The sequence below is a fragment of the Zootoca vivipara genome, chromosome 8 (assembly GCF_963506605.1).
Source record: "Zootoca vivipara chromosome 8, rZooViv1.1, whole genome shotgun sequence".
NCBI lineage: Eukaryota > Metazoa > Chordata > Lepidosauria > Squamata > Lacertidae > Zootoca > Zootoca vivipara.
This window is the reverse complement of record NC_083283.1, coordinates 83358285-83380758: the sequence shown is the minus strand read 5'-3', so window position 1 is coordinate 83380758 and position 22474 is coordinate 83358285. Positions and strand designations below refer to the sequence as shown.

Here is a 22474-nt window from a genome sequence, read left to right as displayed (position 1 = left end):
GATGTTGGATTTTGAGGAAACAAGAAAATATACTATGACAGCAGCAGCAAAGGATGGAGGTGGATTGGTGACACACTGCAACATTGAAATAAGTGTTCTTGATGGGAATGATAATGCCCCATTTGTGACGTTAGCCTCCATGTTCAGCCCTGTTCCTGAAGATTCGCTGCAGGGAACTGTTATTGCTCTGATCAATGTAAATGACAAAGATAGTGGTGATAATGGAAAGGTTACTTGCTACTTACAAGATGATATACCCTTCAAAATTCTTCCCTCGTCTAATAATTACTTCAAACTCCAGACAGACAGTCTCCTGGACAGAGAAAGAACTCCTGCATATAATATTACAATCACTGCCACTGATAGAGGAACTCCGCCTCTTTCCACACACAAAACAATCTCACTACAGATCTCAGATATCAATGATAATGCCCCTACTTTTCAGAAATCATCCTACAACATCTACGTGCCAGAAAACAATCCTTCAGGTGCCTCCATTTTCACTATCAAAGCCTCTGATCCCGATATGGATCAGAACTCACGGATCACGTACTCCATCCTCAACAGCAACATTGAGGAGCTTCCCATCTCCTCCTATATCTCCATTAATTCTGAGACTGGCACCATCTATGCCCAGAGATCCTTTGACTATGAACAATTCAGAGAGTTCCAGCTGCAAGTGAAGGCCCAAGATGGGGGTTCTCCCCCTCTCAGCAGCAATGTGACCGTCAGGGTGTTTGTTCTTGATCGGAATGATAACAGCCCTCGTATCCTGTCCCCCTCACAAGAAGCCAAGGGCTCAGCCTTGTTTGAGATGGTGCCTCGTTCGGCTGAGGCAGATTATCTTGTCACCAAGGTGGTGGCCGTGGATGCAGATTCTGGACACAACGCCTGGCTCTCCTACCACCTGACTCAGGCCACTGAGCCGGCACTCTTCACGGTTGGTTCTCATACTGGAGAGATCAGGACCGCCAGGGCCTTTGTGGAGAGAGACGCTGTGAAACAGAGACTGGTCATCATGGTGAAGGATAATGGGCAGCCGTCTCTCTCGGCCACCATTACTCTGAACCTGGTGTTTGCTGAGAACTTTCAGGAGGCCCTTCCGGAAATGAAGAGCCAGCCCAGCAGCTCGGAGTATCAGTCTGACCTGCAGTTCTACTTGGTGCTGGCCTTAGCTGTGATCTCCTTCTTGTTCCTCTTGACTGTCATTCTGGCCGTTACCATGAAGCTCCGTCAATCAGGGCATCCCAGGTTCCTACAGTGCTTTGGTCCTGTTCCCCATTCCAAGAATGGGGCCATCTTCCCACCCAACTTTGAAGATGGGACTTTGCCCTATTCCTACCAGCTGTGTCTGTCTTCTGAGACCAGGAAGAATGAGTTTGCCTTCCTGACACCCAATGTTCAGATGGTAGACCATATTATTGGCAGTGAGAAACCTGCTGTGCCTTTTACAGGCAACAGCGGAAACAATTTTCATTCTGAAAAGGCTAAGGATGAAGAGGTAAGCATTATGATTAGGAATTATTTGTAATGCCTTTGATACCCTTTCCCACATTTCTGCAGAAAAGATTTTTGATTTTAGCAGATATGGAATAAGAGGAGATTGGTAAATGAAGAGTAGGAATAAAGTGATGATTCTCCCTATGGAGAGTTGTAGAAAGTATAATCCTCCAAGAGTCAGTATTGAGCTTTTAAACTTGTTCATAAATGATCTAAAATTAGGAGTTAGCCATGATGTAGCCAAGTTTGCTAATGTCAAATAGTTCGGAGTGGTTAAAACAAGATGGGCTTGCAAAAAGTTTGAAAAGGATCTCTCCAAACCACACCGAGTGAATGGGCAGTAAAATGGCAAATGCAATTTAATGTGAACAAGTGTAAAGTGGGCCAAAAGAACTCTTGCGTCACATATATGCTCATGGGGACTAAACAGGAATGAGACCTTGTAGTCATAGCGAACAGTTTGATGAAGATGTTGACATAGTGTTAGGCAGCTGTGAAAAAAAAGAAAATAAATTTTGGAATACTGTGTATAGTTATAGTTACAGGTAGGTAGCCGTGTTGGTCTTGCGTACCGGTAGTCAAAACAAAATTTAAAAAATCCTTCCCGTAGCACCTTAGAGCTGGGGATGGAGCTGTTCACCCTTTTAGTTTACTTTAGAGAAAACGCAATTAAGTGAAGACATGGTATAGGTGTATATAATTATGCCTTGTATGGAAATAGTGAATGGATAAGTGCCCCCTCCCCAACATAACACTAAAACTAAGACACATCCAATGAAGCTGAATGCTGGAAGATTCAGGACAGACAGCAGAAAATACTTCTTCACACAGCACTGAGTTAAACTGTGGAGTTTGTTCCCATGAAAAGTAGTGATGCCCACTAACCTGGGTGGTTTTAAAAGAGAAATGGACACATTCACGGACAACATTATTTCATTACCTACTAGCAATGGTATCTAGGTTCTGTCTCCATAGTTAAAGATAGTATGTCTCTGAATACCAGTTGTGGGGAATCAAAAGTGAGGAGAGTGCTTTTGCACTCAGGTCCCACTTTGGGGCTTCCTGTAGGCAACCAGTTGGCTGCAAGAAAAATAATATTCTGAACTAAATCGGACACTTGCCTGATCCAACATGCTCTTCTTATATTTTTATATTAATTATGTGCTTCTAATTTATTCTATCTACAGAAGTTCTGTTAGCAAGTGAAGAGACTGTGGACTTGTCTGTATTTTATGTCATAGCTGTCTTTTGTGTAGATGTCAAGTTACTGAGGCTAAGAGTTTGGGGCTGAATTCAGCCAAGGAGGTGTGCCAAATGTAGGAGGTCTGAAATGAATGAGCACACACAGAAATGTTGAGGATTGGACTTGTATGTGCACCCGCACACACAATCATACACATATTTGTCCCAAACACCTGTGATTTTGGTGAAGACTAAGAGCTGCTCCAAAATACTTACTTTTGTGTTTAATCTTTCTTTCGAGTGTAGAAGGAGCTGCATTATATTGCTCAGCTCTCTATCCTGAGAAAGCTTTTAAATGAAGGTCCCATTCATTGAACCAAGCAATATACGCATGCACTGTAAAGGCTCTACTTCTGAGGAAGACACACACACTTGAACTATGTCACCATATTGTTCAGAATTTCATCAAAAGAATACAATATCTGATCTGGAAGTTCAGAAAATAAACGTGGATCTTCTAGTCCTCTGACTGTACCAATTCACAATGCGAGGGATTAAAACATATATTGGATGCTTTACTCTCCTACTCATAATAATGTGTTCACGTCAGAGACAAGTCTTCAAGGCTACATTCTCCTTCTCTCTACATCATGGGAAGAGTATAGTAAGTGATTTTACGGGACATGTAGGTAGCCATAGCAGTGCTAGACGATGCCTAGTCAAGTGCTGCTTTAGTATTCCACAACGTAATCTAGCATTCCACTGTTTAGCATTCTAACCGTGATATTTTATTGATGTGACTATTACCTTTGTACAATAGACCACATTTCAACCATGCAAAAGTCAGAGGTTTCAATATCTCCACTTCTATAGATCTGTGACTCCTCCAGCCAGGCAAGCAGCAATATCCTAGTTCAAGGACACATTGCAGCCAGCAAAAACTCTTGAGGAGGGAATGGAAGAAGGCCAGTGAGGGATTGAGAGGTGTGGTCTGGGAAGGGAGGGAAGCCTACGGAAAGCCTGAGGGGTGGGGAGAGAGGCCTTAAGTTCCCAAGTAAAACAGTAGCATGATCTTGAGTAAGCATTGCACTTTTAGTGCTGTTCTTATTATATGAGTGAGTTGCGTAAGTCAAGTAATGCCTTAAAAGAAGAAAAAGAACTTGCCAAACATTAGGAATTTCTCCAGGTATTCCGAATCAGTCACATCACTGTCAACTAACACAACTACGTACATAACTGAATAAGTGCATCAACTGGCAAGTAGGTGAGGAGACGATTGCCAGCAAGACAGCTGGTGGAATAGAAAATAGAACTGTGGTACCTTAGAGGGAAAATTTTGTGTGACACAGAGATTCCAAAGGCCATGTTGCACATTTTGGGAAAATAACTTTAAAACTCAGAATTCATTAGGTCTGAGAACCACTTCCTGTGATGAAATATGTTGTCACGTACCTATATGGATGAACAATTTCCAACTATCACAAAAATATGATTGCACAGCTGTGCTATCAGACAAGGACACTAATCAGTCAATTCAGTTTCTCTGAATTGCACCCCCGTGAGAAATGCCAAATGTGCTGCTACGAAAGTGTGAAAGCACGATAGGGGCAAATTAAGTGACTGGAATAATTTCTAGGACCCTTGTATGTTTATTACAAAATAATCAATTTTCTCTGGTATTTTGAAGCTCAGCACTCAGGGGGAATAAGGAAAGAAAAATGACATAAATTACTTGGGAAAGGGATCATTTTTAAAATACATAATTTGCTTGTTTTCTGTAGGTCAGTTTTGTCAAATTAAGTTGAGTTGTTGCTTATCCTAATGTCAAAACACAGAGAACAAATTCTATTTTTTTAACCATACCACAAAAGAATATTTATCTGGGAATGGTTGTACATAGGATTAAAAATGGCAAGAAATCCCTTGTATGTTATTTACTTAAAAGAGAAGACACATCTTGCAGTTCCCCATCTAAAACTCAGAGTGTCACTGTTGGCCAATATAGTTCTCATGGAAGAGTGGAGAGTCCACTAAGAGATGCTTTTGCAATGAGATATCAGAAACGAACAACAGAGCTGGGAAACAGCAGAGCACAGGAACGAAACCACTGCAAAGTATATCAATCCAGCAGCAGCTACTGACTTCGTTCATGATTCTTTATTGAACACTTCTGCAGAGTGAATGGGATTTAATACACCTCAATTTAACTAATAACAGAAAGAAAGGATAAAGCACATTTCTCTGCAAGAGGGATGGCCGGCAGACAGAAAGATAGCAGCAGATCCCTAAGAAGGCAAGTACCTCTCCTCTTATTATTCTCCCTGTGTGGTCAGATTGCCTCAGAGCAGATTCATTATTCCATCCCTGAGGAAATGGAAAAGGGATCCATTGTAGGAAACCTGGCCAAAGACCTGAGGCTGAATAATGGAGAAATAGGAAATGACAATCTGCGTATCCTTTCCCTAGGTAAAAAGCAATACTTCACTCTCAGTGCAGAAAATGGAAATCTGTATGTAAGAGAGAGGATTGATAGAGAGGAATTATGTGGTCAAACTGCATTCTGCTCCATCAATTTTGAAGTGGTGGTTGGCAGCCCTATGAATATTTTTCATGTAACTGTAGAGATCCAAGACATTAATGATAATGCACCACATTTTGTAAATGGGGATATCAAGCTGGAGATAAGTGAATCCTCTTTACAAGGCACCACATTTCTCCTTGGACAAGCTGAAGATCCTGATCTTGGGGTGAATTCTCTCCAGGATTACAACCTTAGCACAAATCCATACTTTATTCTGGATGTGAGAGAAATAGAAGGTGGAAAGAAATATGCAGAATTAGTATTGAATAAACAGTTGGATCGGGAAAGTGAAAGCAGTTTCCAATTAATCCTTACGGCGCTGGATGGAGGGAAGCCTGCCAAAACTGGAACAGCCAAAATATGGATCACCGTCATTGATGCAAATGACAACCCACCAGTCTTCACTCAAAAAGTATACACAGTCAAGCTGAAAGAAAATGCTCCCAAAGGGTCATCAGTGGTCCAGGTGAAAGCCACAGATAGAGATGACGGTTCTTATGCTCAGATCAACTATAGTTTTAGTAACATCCCTGAAAGTGCTCGTCAAAAATTCTACTTGGATCCACAAGATGGAACAATTATAGTTAAGGAGGTTCTGGACTTTGAGGAAACAGAAGGATATGTGATGGCAGTGGAAGCAAGAGATGGAGGTGGATTAGTGGCTCACTGTAAAGTTGAAATAACACTCCTAGATGAGAATGACAATGCGCCAGAAGTGATTCTTGCCTCTTTATCCAGCCCAGTCCCTGAAGACTCTGAAGTAGGAACCCTGGTAGCCCTTATCAATGTAAATGATAGAGACTCTGGAGACAATGGGAAGATTGCTTGTGACATACAACACACTTTGCCATTCAAAATCATATCAGCCTCCAATAATTATTATAAGCTTCTCACAGATGCCCCCTTGGACAGAGAAAGAACTCCAGAGTACAACATCACAGTCACAGCCACAGACAAAGGCAACCCCCCTCTTTCCACATACAAAACCATCACACTGCAGATCTCAGACATCAATGACAACTGTCCTGCCTTTGAGAAACCCTATTATACTGTCTATGTCCCCGAGAACAACCCTTCAGGCTCCTCCATTTTCAGGATCAAAGCTTCCGACCCAGATGTGGACCAGAATGCTCAAATCACCTACTCCATTCGCAACAGCATCACTGAGGGGCTTCCTCTCTCATCCTACCTCTCCATTAATTCTGAAACTGGCACTATCTATGCTCAGCTCTCCTTTGACTATGAGCAAGTCAGGGAGTTTCAAGTGGAGGTGAGGGCCGAAGATAGAGGCTCCCCTCGCCTCAGCAGCAATGCCACCGTGAGAGTGTGTATTCTGGACCAGAATGACCAAAGCCCTCAGATTCTTTACCCTTCTCAAGGAGTAGAGGGCTCCTCCTTGTTTGAGATGGTGCCTCGCTCAGCAGAGGAGGGTTATCTGGTGACAAAGGTGGTGGCTGTGGATGCTGACTCTGGACACAACGCTTGGCTCTCCTACTATCTGCTCCAGGCAACAGAACCTGGGCTGTTCTCAATTGGTTCCCATACTGGGGAGATCAGGACCTCACGGGCTTTTCTGGAAAGAGATGCTGTGAAGCAGAAGCTCATCATCTTGGTCAAAGATAATGGGCAGCCACCACTATCTGCTACTGTGAGTCTCAACCTGGTGTTTGCGGAGAACTTCCAAGAGGCACTTCCAGAAATCAGCCACCAGCCCAATGACTCTGAGTATCAATCGGATCTACAGTTCTTCTTGGTGCTGGCCTTAGCTTTGATCTCATTCTTATTCCTCCTGACAGTGATTCTGGCCATTCTCATGAAGATTCGGCGATCAGGAAATCCCAAATTCCTGCAGTGTTTTGCTGCTGTTCCCCATTCAAACAACACGGTCATTTTCCCACCAAACTATGAAGAAGGAACATTGCCTTATTCCTATCAGCTATGTTTATCTTCTGAGTCCAGGGTACAGGAGTTCACCTTTCCAACACCCAATCTTCAAACCGCAGAGAATATTTCATGCAACACTAAGTCTGATGCACCTTTGACTGCTAATGGAGGCAATATCCTAATTTCTGAGATGGATAGAGCTGATATGGTGAGTTTTAATTTGAGCAGTACCTACTTTATACATTCTTACTGCTTTGAGAAAATTTTAAGAATCTTTATCGCTGATTCCATAGTCTTTTTTTATACAACTAATATATTTTAATTTATTGTTTTTCAACCTGCCTTTAACCAACTTATTGGTTCAACCTGATTGAATAATGGTTCATCAACTGTTGGTATTGGTTCTTTTAATGATTATATATTAATAGTTTTTTTTCATTTTACTGGAAAATATCTGTGTTTTCTGTGTTGGTGTGTTTACGAAAATGTGTTGTGGAAGAGACATTTTTCAGGGGAAATCAGACCAAGGTGCTTTCCTGTGGTTCTTTGGGGGGAAATAAAATGAAAGGGGCTTTGGTAATCTTTAATTATGAACATGTCGGGGCCTTAGAATGAAATCGTTAATTGGATGTTGCCAAAGAGGAAACATCTGATATATTTCTCCCATAGTATCAGTAATTTCCAGAGTGTACACGTTCACATACATGAACATGTTCACATACATGATCTTAGTCTGTAGTCTGAAATGTATTTAAACATTTTTATCTGCCTTTCAACTGCAAGAGCAAGCCTGTCAAGTGTGGTCCCAAGTTTTGTCAGAGGCTGCAAGTCAGAGTTCTAAAGCTGCCTAGTAAATTTGTAACTGAAGAACTAGGAATCTCACAGCTCACACTTCAGCCCCTATATGAATTCTAGTGTATCTTAATTTGGATAGCCATTGACAAAACCAATTTAGAAAGGACAGGAAAGAATAATTTAAATTAAGAACAATGTAAAAGTAAAGTAGGGCTGCCAACACAAAGGTATATACATCCCATGTCCAGAGAGAACACAATAGTGCAAAACTATTTGCTGTTTTGAAAAGCCTCTGCCTGGTTATTTTATTTATGATTTATGGTTATGCCCTCAAAGCAGCTTACAATGTAAAAGTCTAAAAATGCAAAAAAGAGCCCTCAGTTCATTAAGATAACAATAATACTGATGTTGTTGTTGTTGATGATGATGATGATGATGATAGTACTTATGGTAAATAGCGAAGTACAGTATAGCAAAAGCAGAGCCACTGCTGTTTCACCTGTCCATAATGTTCTTAATAGCTCCTGACATCAGACAATAACGTCCACATCCTATATGGAGTATCCACACATTACAACAAAATGAAAGTGAAAGTGAACAAAATAGATGAATACATGGAAGTTTGTCATATAAAATATTGAGTATAGATTACAGAAACTGAAAGAAACCAAAAACCTTCAATGCGGTAAAACAGTATAATTATTCTCTTTTCTAAGCAATGGCTTCATTTCTTCCTGAAATTAGTTTGAGTCTTATACTTTTTGCCGTGGCTCCTCTCTTGGAACTGTGGATCCCAGAATAAAGGTGCAAGACACATATTTGGGATAAACTAAAGCCACAACATTGTTAGTGACTGATGTGTGTCTTCCGTCCCTACCTAGTTGTCTTACCTTCTGCACCTCCAGTGAGGAGTTCTCTTCCACTTAGATGAGACTTTAAGAAACCATCTCCTGCTGCCTCCCTTTGGCATGAAGAGCAAGAGTATAATATGTGTTCTTGGCTTTTTATTGCCCTTATATATTAATATTTTGTTGCTAGTGTCACCCACCTCCAGGCCAGCCAGCAGGCTAGCACATGCAACCAGGCCTCAAGATACTCTCAGTCCCAGATCTCCTTTAATCAGTGACCCGTCAATGAATGGTTTGGGGAAACGTCTTTTCACTACCTTGATTTCTCAGTGTGTTCACCAGCTTACTCTCTGCACTCTGCCCTGAACCTGCCTGTTCTACCACCTAGTTAGGACCTAAGTACCTTGACAAGGCCAGATTGTTAACTTGCCACTCCCAACTTGGCAGTAGATAAAAAAAATATGGTAATAATAATAATAATAATAATAATAATAATAATAATAATAATAATAATAATATTGCTCCTACATAGCCCCAACAGGGACCAACCATGCCTGTAATATCTTCAGAAAGAGTGGGAGAGCACAAGTGCTGCCAGCTACACAGGGATTCCCTTCATTGGCTGGGATGGGACATCTTTGGAGTCCATTTGGAGAATTCTTCTCCCTCGCTCGTCAAACCTTTCTCCTAAGGAAGGAGTGGGGAAGTTCTGCAAGAGATCTGTGGTTGGGGGGGGATTTGTTTTTATGTTTTGACATTATCATGGAAATATAGTAAACTCCCCAATATTTTTCATTGTGGAAACAGGAGATTAAATATATATATAACCTGAGATGACAATGTTGAGACTGTTGAGATTCTGACACTCAGGATTGTAACTTTGGTAATATTATTTCCAAGATTCCAAGAAAAGAATCCTTTGTTACATTGCAAGCCATTTACCCAGGCAAATGGAAAGGTTTGAAGTGTTACTGATTCCAAAACCAAAACAAAGATTCCCAAATATTCAGCTCAAGTCCAAATTCAATAGAAATAGCTCCTGTGTAAGCTTCAAGTTGCATGTTATTCCTATTGCATAAAACTATAAATACATCCACGTTGCATTTTCTCTTAAATTGAAAGGTTGAAAATATCCCCTGCAGTTCTCTTGCTGAACCTCACAGTGCCGCTGTTGGCCAATCTAGTAGCCATACAGTGATGGAAATCCACTGATCTTCTCTACAGTGAGCTTACTTCTTTAGTGCTGTGCAGATCAGGGAACAGAGAGAAGGCATTGCTGCTGACATAAAGAAAATACAAAAATGATTTTTACAAATTAAAGAGAAACACAGTTTATTCTTTTTTATGGGGACTTAGTGCATACTGGTGAAATTTTGACCTGGTTCTTAAAAAAAAGGAAACAGCTGATTTTTCACAGAGCCAAATGGAGAGAGGACACAAGAAGAATGGCAGGGCACTCACAAGGCAAGTACAGCTTCTCTTAATATTCTTGCCCTCCTGCTGGGCTGCTTCAGAGCAGATTCATTATTCAATTCCTGAGGAAATGGCTAAGGGTTCAGTTGTGGGGAATATTGCCAAGGATTTGGGACTAAATGCCAAAGAACTAGGGAAACGCAACATGCATGCTGTCTCTGTGGATGAAATGAAACATTTCACTATGAATGCAGAGAATGGAAACCTCTATGTAAATGACAGGATAGACCGTGAGGGAATATGTGGCAAAAATCCGCTTTGCTTTATTAATTTTGAGGTGGTGATTGAAAGCCCCTTGAGTATTTTCCACATAACTATAGCAATCCAGGACATTAATGATAATGCACCACAGTTTTTCAATGGAAAAATCAACTTGGAGACAAGTGAATTCACTGTGCCAGGAACACGATTTCTCATTGGAGAAGCTGGAGATCCTGACATTGGGACAAATTCTCTTCAGAATTACCAACTCAGCCCCAATCCATATTTCAGCTTGGATGTTAAAGAGAGTCAGGATGGAAATAAATTTGCAGACTTAGTGCTTCAGAAACCACTAGATCGGGAAAGTGAACAGACTATTCACTTGATCCTCACAGCCTTGGATGGGGGTGAACCTAGGAAGACTGGAACTGCCCAAATATGGATTAATGTCACAGATGCCAATGACAACCCACCTATCTTCACCCAAGAGGTTTACAAGGTCAGTCTGAAGGAAAATGTTCCTGTTGGCTCCCTTGTGCTCCAGATTTTAGCCTCTGATAAAGATGAAGGTACAAATGCCAAAATCAGTTACCATTTCAGCAACATTCAAAAAAGTGCTCAACAGAAATTCAACCTGGATTATGGTAATGGAACAATCACTCTTATGAGCCCACTAGACTATGAGGAAACCAGAGAATATACTATGACAGTTGCGGCAAAAGATGGAGGTGGATTAGTAACACACTGTAAAGTAGAAATACAGGTTATTGATGAGAATGACAATTTCCCAGAGGTAACTCTGGTTTCCTTGTTTAGTCCAGTCCCAGAAGATTCTGTGTCTGGAACCTTAATTGCTCTGATCAATGTCAAAGACAAAGACACTGGTGAGAATGGAAAGCTTAGTTGTTATTTGAAAAACGATCAGCCCTTCAAGATTGTTCCCTCATCTAACAATTACTTCAAGCTCCAGACAGACAGTCTCCTGGACAGAGAAATAGCTCAAGCATATAATATTACAATCACAGCCACTGATAGAGGAACTCCGCCTCTTTCCACACACAAAACAATCTCACTACAGATTTCGGATATCAATGATAATGCCCCTACTTTTCAGAAACCATCCTACAGCATCTACGTGCCAGAAAACAATCTTTCAGGTGCCTCCATTTTCACCATCAAAGCCTCTGATCCTGATATGGATCAGAACTCACGGATCACATACTCCATCCTCAACAGCAACATTGAGGAGCTTCCCATCTCCTCCTATATCTCCATTAATTCAGAGACTGGCACAATCTATGCCCAGAGATCCTTTGACTATGAACAATTCAGAGAGTTCCAGCTGCAAGTGAAGGCCCAAGATGGGGGTTCTCCCCCTCTCAGCAGCAATGTGACCGTCAGGGTGTTTGTTCTTGATCGGAATGATAACAGCCCTCGTATCCTGTCCCCCTCCCAAGAAGCCAAGGGCTCAGCCTTGTTTGAGATGGTGCCTCGTTCGGCCGAGGCAGATTATCTGGTCACCAAGGTGGTGGCTGTGGATGCAGATTCTGGACACAACGCCTGGCTCTCCTACCACCTGACTCAGGCTACTGAGCCAGCACTCTTCACGGTTGGGTCTCATACTGGAGAGATCAGGACCGCCAGGGCCTTTGTGGAGAGAGACGCTGTGAAACAGAGACTGGTCATCATGGTGAAGGATAACGGGCAGCCATCTCTCTCGGCCACCATTACTCTGAACCTGGTGTTTGCTGAGAACTTTCAGGAGGCCCTTCCGGAAATGAAGAGCCAGCCCAGCAGCTCGGAGTATCAGTCTGACCTGCAGTTCTACTTGGTGCTGGCCTTAGCTGTGATCTCCTTCTTGTTCCTCTTGACTGTCATTCTGGCCGTTACCATGAAGCTCCATCAATCAGGGCATCCCAGGTTCCTACAGTGCTTTGGTCCTGTTCCCCATTCCAAGAATGGGGCCATCTTCCCACCCAACTTTGAAGATGGGACTTTGCCCTATTCCTACCAGCTGTGTCTGTCTTCTGAGACCAGGAAGAATGAGTTTGCCTTCCTGACACCCAATGTTCAGATGGTAGACCATATTATTGGCAGTGAGAAACCTGCTGTGCCTTTTACAGGCAATGAAGGAAACAATTTACATCCTGAGATGGAGAATGTTGACAAGGTAAAAATTATTTTCATTGCACAACTCAAACTTTTTTACTGTATTGTGCATATTTATGCATATATGGGCCCCTCTGGGGTAAGTGAGCCTTCTTGCATCCAAATACTGAAATTTCAGTCTGACATATCTGTGACTCAAGTCTCACCTGTCAGCAATTGTGAATACTTTTCAGAAAAATCGGCACACCTAACATTGTGTTATGTCATGCTGACTATTTTATGTTATGATAACTTACCACTTACTTTGTGGCTTTCAACTTTTCACTAGCCTTTACCTTTTTTTGTTAGTAAAGTGTAATGTGTCTGAAGTAGTTATGAAATTCTGTAGTTTGGCAAGTTCTTTTTAATATGAGAAAGACTCATGTATTGCATTTCCCCCCTTAAAGTGGTGATGGGTGATTTTCAAGTTTCTTCGGAACTCCATATTTGAGTCTCTGATTTAGAGTTCTTTATTACTTTCTGTAGAAAGTCCATGACTCTTCTCCTTTCTAAAACTTTCAAGCTTAAATAGTGATCTGTTTCCCCTTTCCAGCCTTTTTATATATTAAGCCTCCTCTACTTTCTCTCTCTCCATCCTCCCTGCTTTCCAGAACTGAGAAGTTATGTCACTCACACCTATTTAGATAACATACCAGTATTATTTATCTTTCTCTTTGCTGTGTCTGCTTGCTGTTTTGTGTTCCTTCCTTGCTATGGTAAAGGTTTCCAACTGCTTTTTTCAGCAGGCTGCTGAGAATCCCAATAATAAGGCTGTTGGTAACCTTGCTGGCTATACAGTGGTGAGGGTATAGCCAACACTCCCAGCACCAGGCCACAGTTAACTGTTGCCACGGACAATCCAATGATTTTTTTAAAAAAATGTTATCGGTGACCCATTTGTAATATTAAACCTCCATCTGAAAGCACCCCAAGGCTCCAATTCTGTACATACTCTCCAAGGAGTAAGTCCCCGGGGTAAGCTCCAGGTAAACATTCATTTGGATCATGTTGTTAATAATGTTAAAACTACCAAAAGGACACATGAAATGGCATTTGAATGAATGTTCTGACTATAGGTGTTAAAATGGAACGGTCCAGGTTGCAATACAATTCAACATGTTAATATTCCCTTCTAGTCAAAGAAAGCTACAATGCGTGCATTCTCAGATGCATGCTCGAAACTCCCATAGGTTGTAAACCTTTTGCTTATCTATATTTTTATGCTTAAAGACTTTTTGCAGATATCCTCCGGCACTCATTGGCAAAACTGATGTCTTGTGTCATACTATTTGCAAACAATTTGCAAACATTCTTAAATTTCATGGTTAGTTGGATGTGTTTCAGAATTAGATGCCTTTAGAGCTCATGCATTCAGAAGACATTCATAAGTCACTCCCTTGGTGCATTAGATTAGAAAGGACAAATGAAGGATGAAATAAATCGCAGTTCCTCTCTTGCTGCTTCCTTTATCATGTGATGCCACCTTGAGACCAATGCATAGATGAGAGTGCTTTGACGAAGCATGTGATCTGCATAGAATTGTTGTTGATACACCATCAGGGTACATGGTACTCTACAGAGGTGCCCAATATCTGCAAAACCACTTTCTTCCATACCAATCTGCCCATGCTTTAGCACATGAGGCCCTGTTGGTGGTCTCTAAACAGGATGGTGCAAGGCCCAGGGGAGGGCATCGTCAGTGGTGGCTCCTCACATGAAACTCCCTCCCTTCTAAGGTGCATCTAGTCCCATATCTATATAATTTTAGGTAGCTAGTTAAGGCAAACCTTTTTCAGGAGATGTTTGGAGAAGGAGAGACTTGATTGGAAAATAAATGTTTAGTTTGCTGTTGCTGTTGTGTATTGAGTCAAAGGATTTTATATCTGTATTACTATTGTCTGTATTTGCATTAGGGTAAAGTAACTGCCTTTTGGTTCCAGAAGGTACAGCTACTATTGGTTCATTTAAGCTGCTGTATTTGGATCCTCTGTCTTACTGGTTTCCTCCAAAAGGCAGCACTGTGATTACCTGATATTGTTCCCTCCAAAATGTAGCTAGTCCCCCGTCCCTATAAATGTAGCTTTCCTCTCCTCATAGCTTAGTCTTGTTTGCTGTAATAAAGAAGTGTTACTAGAGAACTTTCTCCAGCATATTATGTCAAGAGAGCTGAAATCACGAACCCCACATCACAACAGTTGCTATTAGGAAATTGCCACTTAGTTAAATTGTTATGAGTTGCTGTGTTTTCCATTTAAAGCTTTGTGCTAGTCTATGGATTTTATATATTGATTGTATTTTATTTTATTTGATCTGATTGTAAACCTGCGGCTTGAAGAGTAGTATATAAATCAAGTAGATAAATAAGCAAAGAATAGACGAATCTCTTCCTCCAAGGAGCAAGTTGTCTGAAGTGCACAATGGGTGGGGAATGGAATAATTAAAGATTAATAGTAATAAACACATTTTTACATGTGCTTAATTACCATGTTACTCTATCAAACTTTTGATTCCACGAATATGTATCCATGCATAGTTTCTGGAGCCTGGAAAATAAGTGCCCTAAAATGTGAATAATAACAAAATTCTGTACCCATCATTTTGTATATTCATATAATTTTATCATTTCTGTAATCACACATATGTAAGTTTCAACATTGTACTGAGCTGTTCATTTCTGGAGTGATCCAGCTCTCTGTTTGTACAAACTGAAGGTAGGACATAGAGGCATCCATGGATCTTTACAGGCCTTGGGCTCCAGGTATGGATGCCAGGAGCAATATTATCCTGTCTCTGGGGACCACATCTGTATCAGAACAGCACTATGGGCATGTCAAGTGACAAGATGCACGGTGTGGTTAAAGGAGGGTCTTTTCTAGAGCATTCAACACTGCAAACACCATCTGGCACAGACACTCAGGATGCTTACTGACAGTCAGTTTGCCTGGGCCAGGAAGAGCAACCTGCAAGGATAGAGTGACTGATGAATGAGATGGGCAGGCAGGGTAGGTCTCCAAAGCTCATGCAAAAACATGTTTTGTATATGTAGAGGTCTCAGACTGTGACTCCAACTAGAGTCCAATTCTCATGGCACACTCAACCCCATGGATCAGGTGGCAATGGTTATGATCCGGTGCTGAGGTCTTTCTGCTGCTTTCAGTCTTTTAAATGAAGATGCATAACTATTTCAGCTATGATCCTAGAACTGTGCAGCTAGAATATAAATGTTAATAGTATTGCAATATTGGCAGTCTGGATAGCTCAGTTGGTTAGAGTATGATGCTGATAATGCCAAGGTTGTAGGTTCTATTCCTGTATGGGACAGCTGCATATTCCTGCACTGCAGGGGATTGGACTAGATGATCCTCAGAGTCCCTTCCAACTCTACGATTCTATGTCACAACAGTATTTGAGGATACTTTGACAAACAGTTCAAACTTAGGCCAAACTGTTATTTAGCACTCATGCATGCCATTATGTATTCACCTTAAACCCAGGCCAGCATTTTAGTGACAAATGATGACGAAGTTAACTCTTTTAAGGGTCTCTGTTTTATTCCTCTCTCTGTATTTTGTACCCTGTAAGTGGCATGCGTAAAATGAATTAGAAAAATCACCACCAGTGCGGTTTCACAAGTGTTTGTGCAAGCGTTTGGATAAGAGTTGGCAATAAGTAGCAAGAGTCAGGAGTTTTTGTAAGGAAAACTCTGAGCCGAGAAGGTTATCTAACATAGAGAGGAAGCTCCACTGCAGAGGTCCTTCCTTGACCAGTGACAGAAAGCTCCATTGCCATGGCTGTATTACAGGCAGTGCTCTATGGGTGGAAAAGGCAAGAAGGGGGTGCTCCAGGGAGGCTTTAGATTCCCTTGTTTCCCAGACCTGCTCAATGATGGAATGAGTGGGGCACTACACCAGCCCTGGAGTTATTTCCCTTCCCTATGGAACCTTCTTCTTTTTTTTACAAGGAAAAAATATGGGGAAAGTAAAAAAGCCACCTCATATCTTATGCTCAATTCATAACTTGGTTCCTCTTCCACAATTATCTCTGCCACCCATGCTGCCTGTCCAACCTCCATAGGATTGCTCTGTTAGTTGCTCACCTTTTTATTAAAAATAGTAATATCACTGAATTTTATTAAATGTATTGTTTTACAGAGGAGAGCTGGACACAGAAGTTGCATTCATTGGCTACAAAATGTTGTTGAGTGCTAACAATCCCTTCCGTCACTTATCTGTGGAAGTACAGAGGGAAGATGGAAAATTTGTGGGATAGGGGAGGTTGTTGCATCTCTAAAGCACTTGAAATGTATTTCCATTTCCTGCTACTGTAAAAGCAAAACACACAGTCACACAGATGTAGTTACAAAGCAAGAAAACCTTCTCATAATGCTTTTGAAAATAGATTGCTCTTGTATTCTACATCCAAGGAAGGGGGGAAAGCAGCACATGAAGTTCTCCATCTCAGACTCAGAGTGTCGCTGTTGGCTAATGTAGTTCTCATGGTGCTGCATGGAATCTGCTAAGCAATGCTTCCTGCAGTGCTGTTGTTCAGCCACAGACTGCAGAACCGGGAGATAGTAGAACGCAGGGACATTAAAACACTTTTGCTGAGGAAATAAAACCCACTGCAACATATAGAAAGAGACAGTGACTGCTTTTATACTTCCTTTTTGTGGATTTGTGGGTCCTGATGGGAACTTGAGAATCTCCATCTAATGAAAATATGCAAGAAAAGAATAAAGCAAATGTCTCACCAAATCAGATGGACAACAGGCACAAAGAGAAAAATGGGTCGGTAAAAAGGCAAGTACCACTCCTCTTGTTATTGTCCTTGTTGTGCCAGACTGCCTCAGAGCACGTTCAGTATTCTATCGCTGAGGAAATGGAAAAAGGCTCCATTGTAGGAAATCTTGCCAAAGATTTGGAGCTGAATGCTGGAGAAATAGCAAATCGCAATCTGCATATCCTTTCTCTGGGTAAAAGGCAATATTTCACAATCAGTATAGAAAATGGAAATCTATATGTAAATGACAGGATAGACAGAGAAGGAATATGTGGAAGCAATGCATATTGTCTCATTAGTTTTGAAGTGATGATTGAAAATCCTATGAATATTTTTCATGTTACTGTACAGATCCAGGATATCAATGATAATGCACCACATTTTGTCAATGAGAATATCAAACTAGAGACAAGTGAATTCACTTTGCCAGGAGCCCGATTTGTGCTTGGGTTTGCTGAAGATCCAGATGTTGGAATAAATTCTCTCCAGAATTACCACCTTATGCCCAATCAGTATTTCATAGTGGAAGCTATAGAGAGAGAAGATGGGAAGAAATATGCAGAATTAGTACTGAATAAACAGTTGGATCGAGAAAGTGAAAGCAGTTTCCATTTAATTCTTATGGCTCTGGATGGAGGGAAACCTGCCAAAACTGGGACTGCCACAATATGGATCAATGTCATTGATGCAAATGATAATCCGCCAATCTTCACACAAGAAGTGTACAAGGTCTGTCTTAAAGAGAATACCCCCAAAGGATCTTCAGTAATACAAGTGAAAGCCACAGATAGAGATGAAGGCTCAAATGGCCATATCATATATAGTTTTAGCAACATCCCTGAAAACGCTCGCAAAAATTTCTTCCTAAATCCCCAAAATGGGACAATTACAGTTAAGGATTTGTTGGACTTCGAAGAAGCAGAGAAATATGCAATGACAGTAGAAGCAAGAGATGGAGGTGGATTAGTGACTCATTGCAATGTTGAAATAAAGCTATTAGATGAGAATGACAATGCCCCAGAAGTGATCCTGGCTTCCTTATCCAGCCCAATTCCTGAAGATTCTGCAATAGGAACCCTTGTAGCCCTTATCAATGTAAACGATAAAGATTCTGGAGACAATGGGAACATTACTTGTCATTTACAAAGTCATTGGCAATTTAGAATAATTGCTACATCCAATAACTTCTATAAGTTGGTTACAGATGCGCCCTTGGACAGAGAAAGCACTCCAGAATACAATATCACAATCACAGCCACAGACAAAGGCAACCCCCCTCTTTCCACTCACAGAACCATCTCCCTGCAGATTTCAGATATCAATGATAACCCCCCAGCTTTCGAAAAATCTTCCTATGTCACCTATTTGTCAGAGAACAATCCAGCTGGAACTTCCATTTTCCGTGTAAAGGCTGCAGATGCAGATCTAGAGTACAACTCGCAAATCACTTATTCTCTGCTCAATAGTAATATGGAGAACCTGCCCCTGTCCTCTTATATCTCCATTAACTCAGAAAATGGCATGATCTATGCCCAACGCTCCTTTGACTATGAGCAAACCAGGGAGTTTCAGTTCCAAGTGAAAGCACAAGATGGTGGCTCGCCACCACTCAGCAGAAACACCACAGTGAAAGTGTTCATTGTGGACCAGAATGATAACAATCCTCAAATCCTCTACCCTTCACAGGAAGTCAAGGGTTCATCCTTGTTTGAGATGGTGCCTCGTTCAGCGGAAGAAGATTATCTGGTGACCAAGGTGGTGGCAGTAGATGCTGACTCTGGGCACAATGCCTGGCTCTCTTACCACCTGCTTCAGGCTACGGAGCCAGCATTGTTCAGAATTGGGTCCCACACTGGGGAGATCAGGACTTCACGAACTTTTCTGGAAAGAGATGCTGTGAAGCAGAAGCTCGTCGTCTTAGTCAAGGATAATGGGCAGCCACCATTATCCGCTACCGTGAGTCTCAACCTGGTGTTTGCTGAGAACTTCCAAGAGGCGCTCCCAGAAGTGAGCAGTGAAAGTAATGATTCACATAATCAATCTGACCTACAGTTTTATTTAGTATTGACTTTAGCTTTGATTTCATTCTTATTTCTCCTTACGGTGACTCTGGCAGTTGTTACGAAGCTTCGCACATCAAGCAGTCCTCAGTTCCTTCAGTGCTTTGGTCCTACTCCTTTTTCAAAGCCTGGTACCGTATTCCCACCGAATTTTGAAGAAGGGACATTACCTTACACTTACCAGCTCTGTCTATCCTCAGAGACCAGGAAAAATGAGTTTGCATTCCTGGCACCTAACGTTCAGATTGCAGACAATGTTATTTGTGATGACAAAACTGTTCCACCTTTTACAGGCAGCAGAGAAAACCATTTTAATTCTGAGATGGATAATGCAAACAAGGTGAGTTTCCATTCTAGATATTATTCACATTATCTCCTGCACTACTTTTAAACTGTGTCTGTATATGAAGAACAATATTGTATATAGTGGATGTATCTTCCAATAGATTCATAATGATGTAGAGGCTGAGGAAAAGAAATATAATTTCTTTTATAACAGATGCTAAATAGTCCTTGTTTTTCTAGTTGCTTCAACTTTAATGAAGCAATCATTTTATCTATATTGATTCCGACTAATCCTACTGTAGTTATAGACGTGCTCGGCAGTTACTTATTTACTGATTGCCATCTATATAGATACTTAACAAGGCAGATAAATGTGCATATATGTCACAGTCTGTAAGTGGAGAAGGAGGAAGGAAGAGGAAGTGATAAATAATTTTGGAGACCATCCACTTAGTTCACATCTTATGATACCGTTTCATAGCACTCCTTGTGTGCAATGAAAATTGGGATGTTTTACAATGTCTGCCGTTTGATACTGCAATATTCTTTCACCTTTAATTGCAGTGAATACTAAAAGAATTATTTATACACCTAATAGTCATATAATTAGCCATCTCTTCAGTTTTCATTTGTTCTTATAGCTTGCCACCACCTGCCCAAATTCCCAATCCTCAACTTAGAATTGAAACAATCAGCACCCGTCTGTGATGTTGGGCTGTGCCATTTAATATTTTGGATAGAGGAATCTAATATTTGGAGATTCCACACATTAACCAAATAACTTCCTACCCAAACAAAATGATCATGTGAAGAAAGAGGCAAAAACTAACTTAGCACTGACAAACTAGGATGGGCATTCAGGTTCAGATCCAGTTATCTGTGTGTGGATACTTTGTTGCTAGATGAGGGTGGATGCATATTCCAAACATTCTGCATATCTTTTTTGCTATAACTTGTTTCAAAGATAGGGTGGTGGTAATTTTCTCCATATTGTTTAATCATTTTGGTCACTCATTTCAAATCATTTGCTATAACTCTACACTTTTATGATTCTTTTTAAAAAAATTCAGACCAGTTTAGAAAGAAAGAGATGATAAAGATTTGGGAGAAGCAGAGAATTTGAGAATACTTGATGTAGTTTTAGGTGACAAAATCAGAATCGGATAATACAATTCATGTAATACTTCGCATCACAACACAGTATAAGATAAAAATGTCCCCCCCCCCCCAAAAAAAAACACTTGACAGAATCACATGTCCTACAGACATGCTTGATGTCAGATGAAGCTTCTAGAAATGTAGTGCTTATAGAAATAAAGTTCTTGTGGTGTAGCGGTTTGACTGTTGGACTAGGGGCCCCTTGAGACAACCTGTTTATTGAGAAGTCATCCTGATCTGCTTGCACAAAGCTTACTGGGGAAGTTAGACTATATCTTTATTGCACACTTGTTCTGATTTGTTTGCAGCGAGGTTCTGTGACAATGAGCGTGGATCCTGATTTGTTTCTGCAGCATTTATACACCTTCCCATGAATCATTCATTCACCTCCCTCTTTCAGGTGCATTTCCCTAGCACTTGCCTAACCACAAAAAGTCCCATTTTTTACAAACAGATTAGTGCAATGGCAGCAAAGTAATTCAGTCCAGTTTAATTGAATCCATCCCACAAAATTCTGAAAGTTTGGAGGTGAAAGGATTGGGGAGAGACAGGTTAAAATCCTCACTCCGCTATGAAGCTCACTGGGTGAACTTGAGCCCGTCACTGTCCTATCAACCTAACCAACATCATCTCTGTTGTGAAGAGAAAGAGGGGTGGGGGGGCCATGTAAGCTCATTGGAGGAAAAACAAAATATTCTTGGGATTCAGGATTTCTCTCTCTCTCTCTCTCTCTCTCTCTCTCTCTCTCTCCTCTCTCTCCACACACACACACACCCTATACTTGAAAGCAGTGGATCTTCTGAGAGATAAACTACTTGTTACATGGGAGCTCTGCATTTAGCGATCCTTTTCTTCTTTGTAGAAGCAGTCGTGAAGGTCTTCTAATTTTGATCAGGGCCACAACATGAGAATGGGCAGGTTTAATGTTTTTTCTCTGTGCCACAACCTCAGTCTGATTGCCCAAAGCAACATGTTAGGGGGAAAATGAGGGCCTAATTAGGTACCTCCTGCATCATGGCACTGATCCAAGTCAGGCTGCCAAGTGAGGCTCATGCATAGCTGCCAAGTTTTCCCTTTTCTCGCGAGGAAGCCTATTCGGCATAATGGAATTTCCCTTAAAAAAGGGGAAGAACTTGGCAGCTATGGGCTCATTTCCACACATGCTATTTTAATGTAACATGTATTCGGCCTTGAGTAAATGTGTATATGAATGGTCTCATGTGTATGTTATGGGCACAACCCTTCCTGTTACCTTATCCTTATATTTCTTGAGAAATTGCCCTGAGCAAATTTGGGGGCATGGGTAGGGATAAACATTTTAAAAATAAATATTTTGGAAGCATATTTTATCATTATTTTATTCCCATAATTTAAGAGATCTATAATTTTTATGAGAGTTGGTTTAAATTCTAGCAGAGAAAAGATTTATGATCACATGTTTGCATGCATATATACACGTGTTTCTAGCTGGATTCCATGTTATTTAAATCTTAACAGAAAAAAATGCTTACTAAAGTACCAGAAAATATCAGGAAAACATATTTCATGACCTTTCAGACAAGATCATCACAGTGTCTACC

General features: G+C 41.0%; 1 protein-coding gene across 14 annotated transcripts in view; it reads left to right on the top strand.

Moving 5' to 3' along the window:
* LOC118079302 (protocadherin gamma-C5) overlaps positions 1-22474 on the top strand; it is a 269776-nt gene that overhangs the window by 99724 nt on the left and 147578 nt on the right. The window contains exon 1 of one of the 14 annotated variants that reach the window (XM_035103383.2): positions 1550-7355. The exons of 11 other annotated variants lie outside the window; for them this stretch is intronic. In XM_035103383.2, coding sequence (XP_034959274.2) covers positions 4935-7355 — 2421 coding nt within the window. In that variant the 5' untranslated portion in view covers positions 1550-4934. 2 more of the 14 variants (XM_060278103.1, XM_035103366.2) reach the window with 2 other exon arrangements.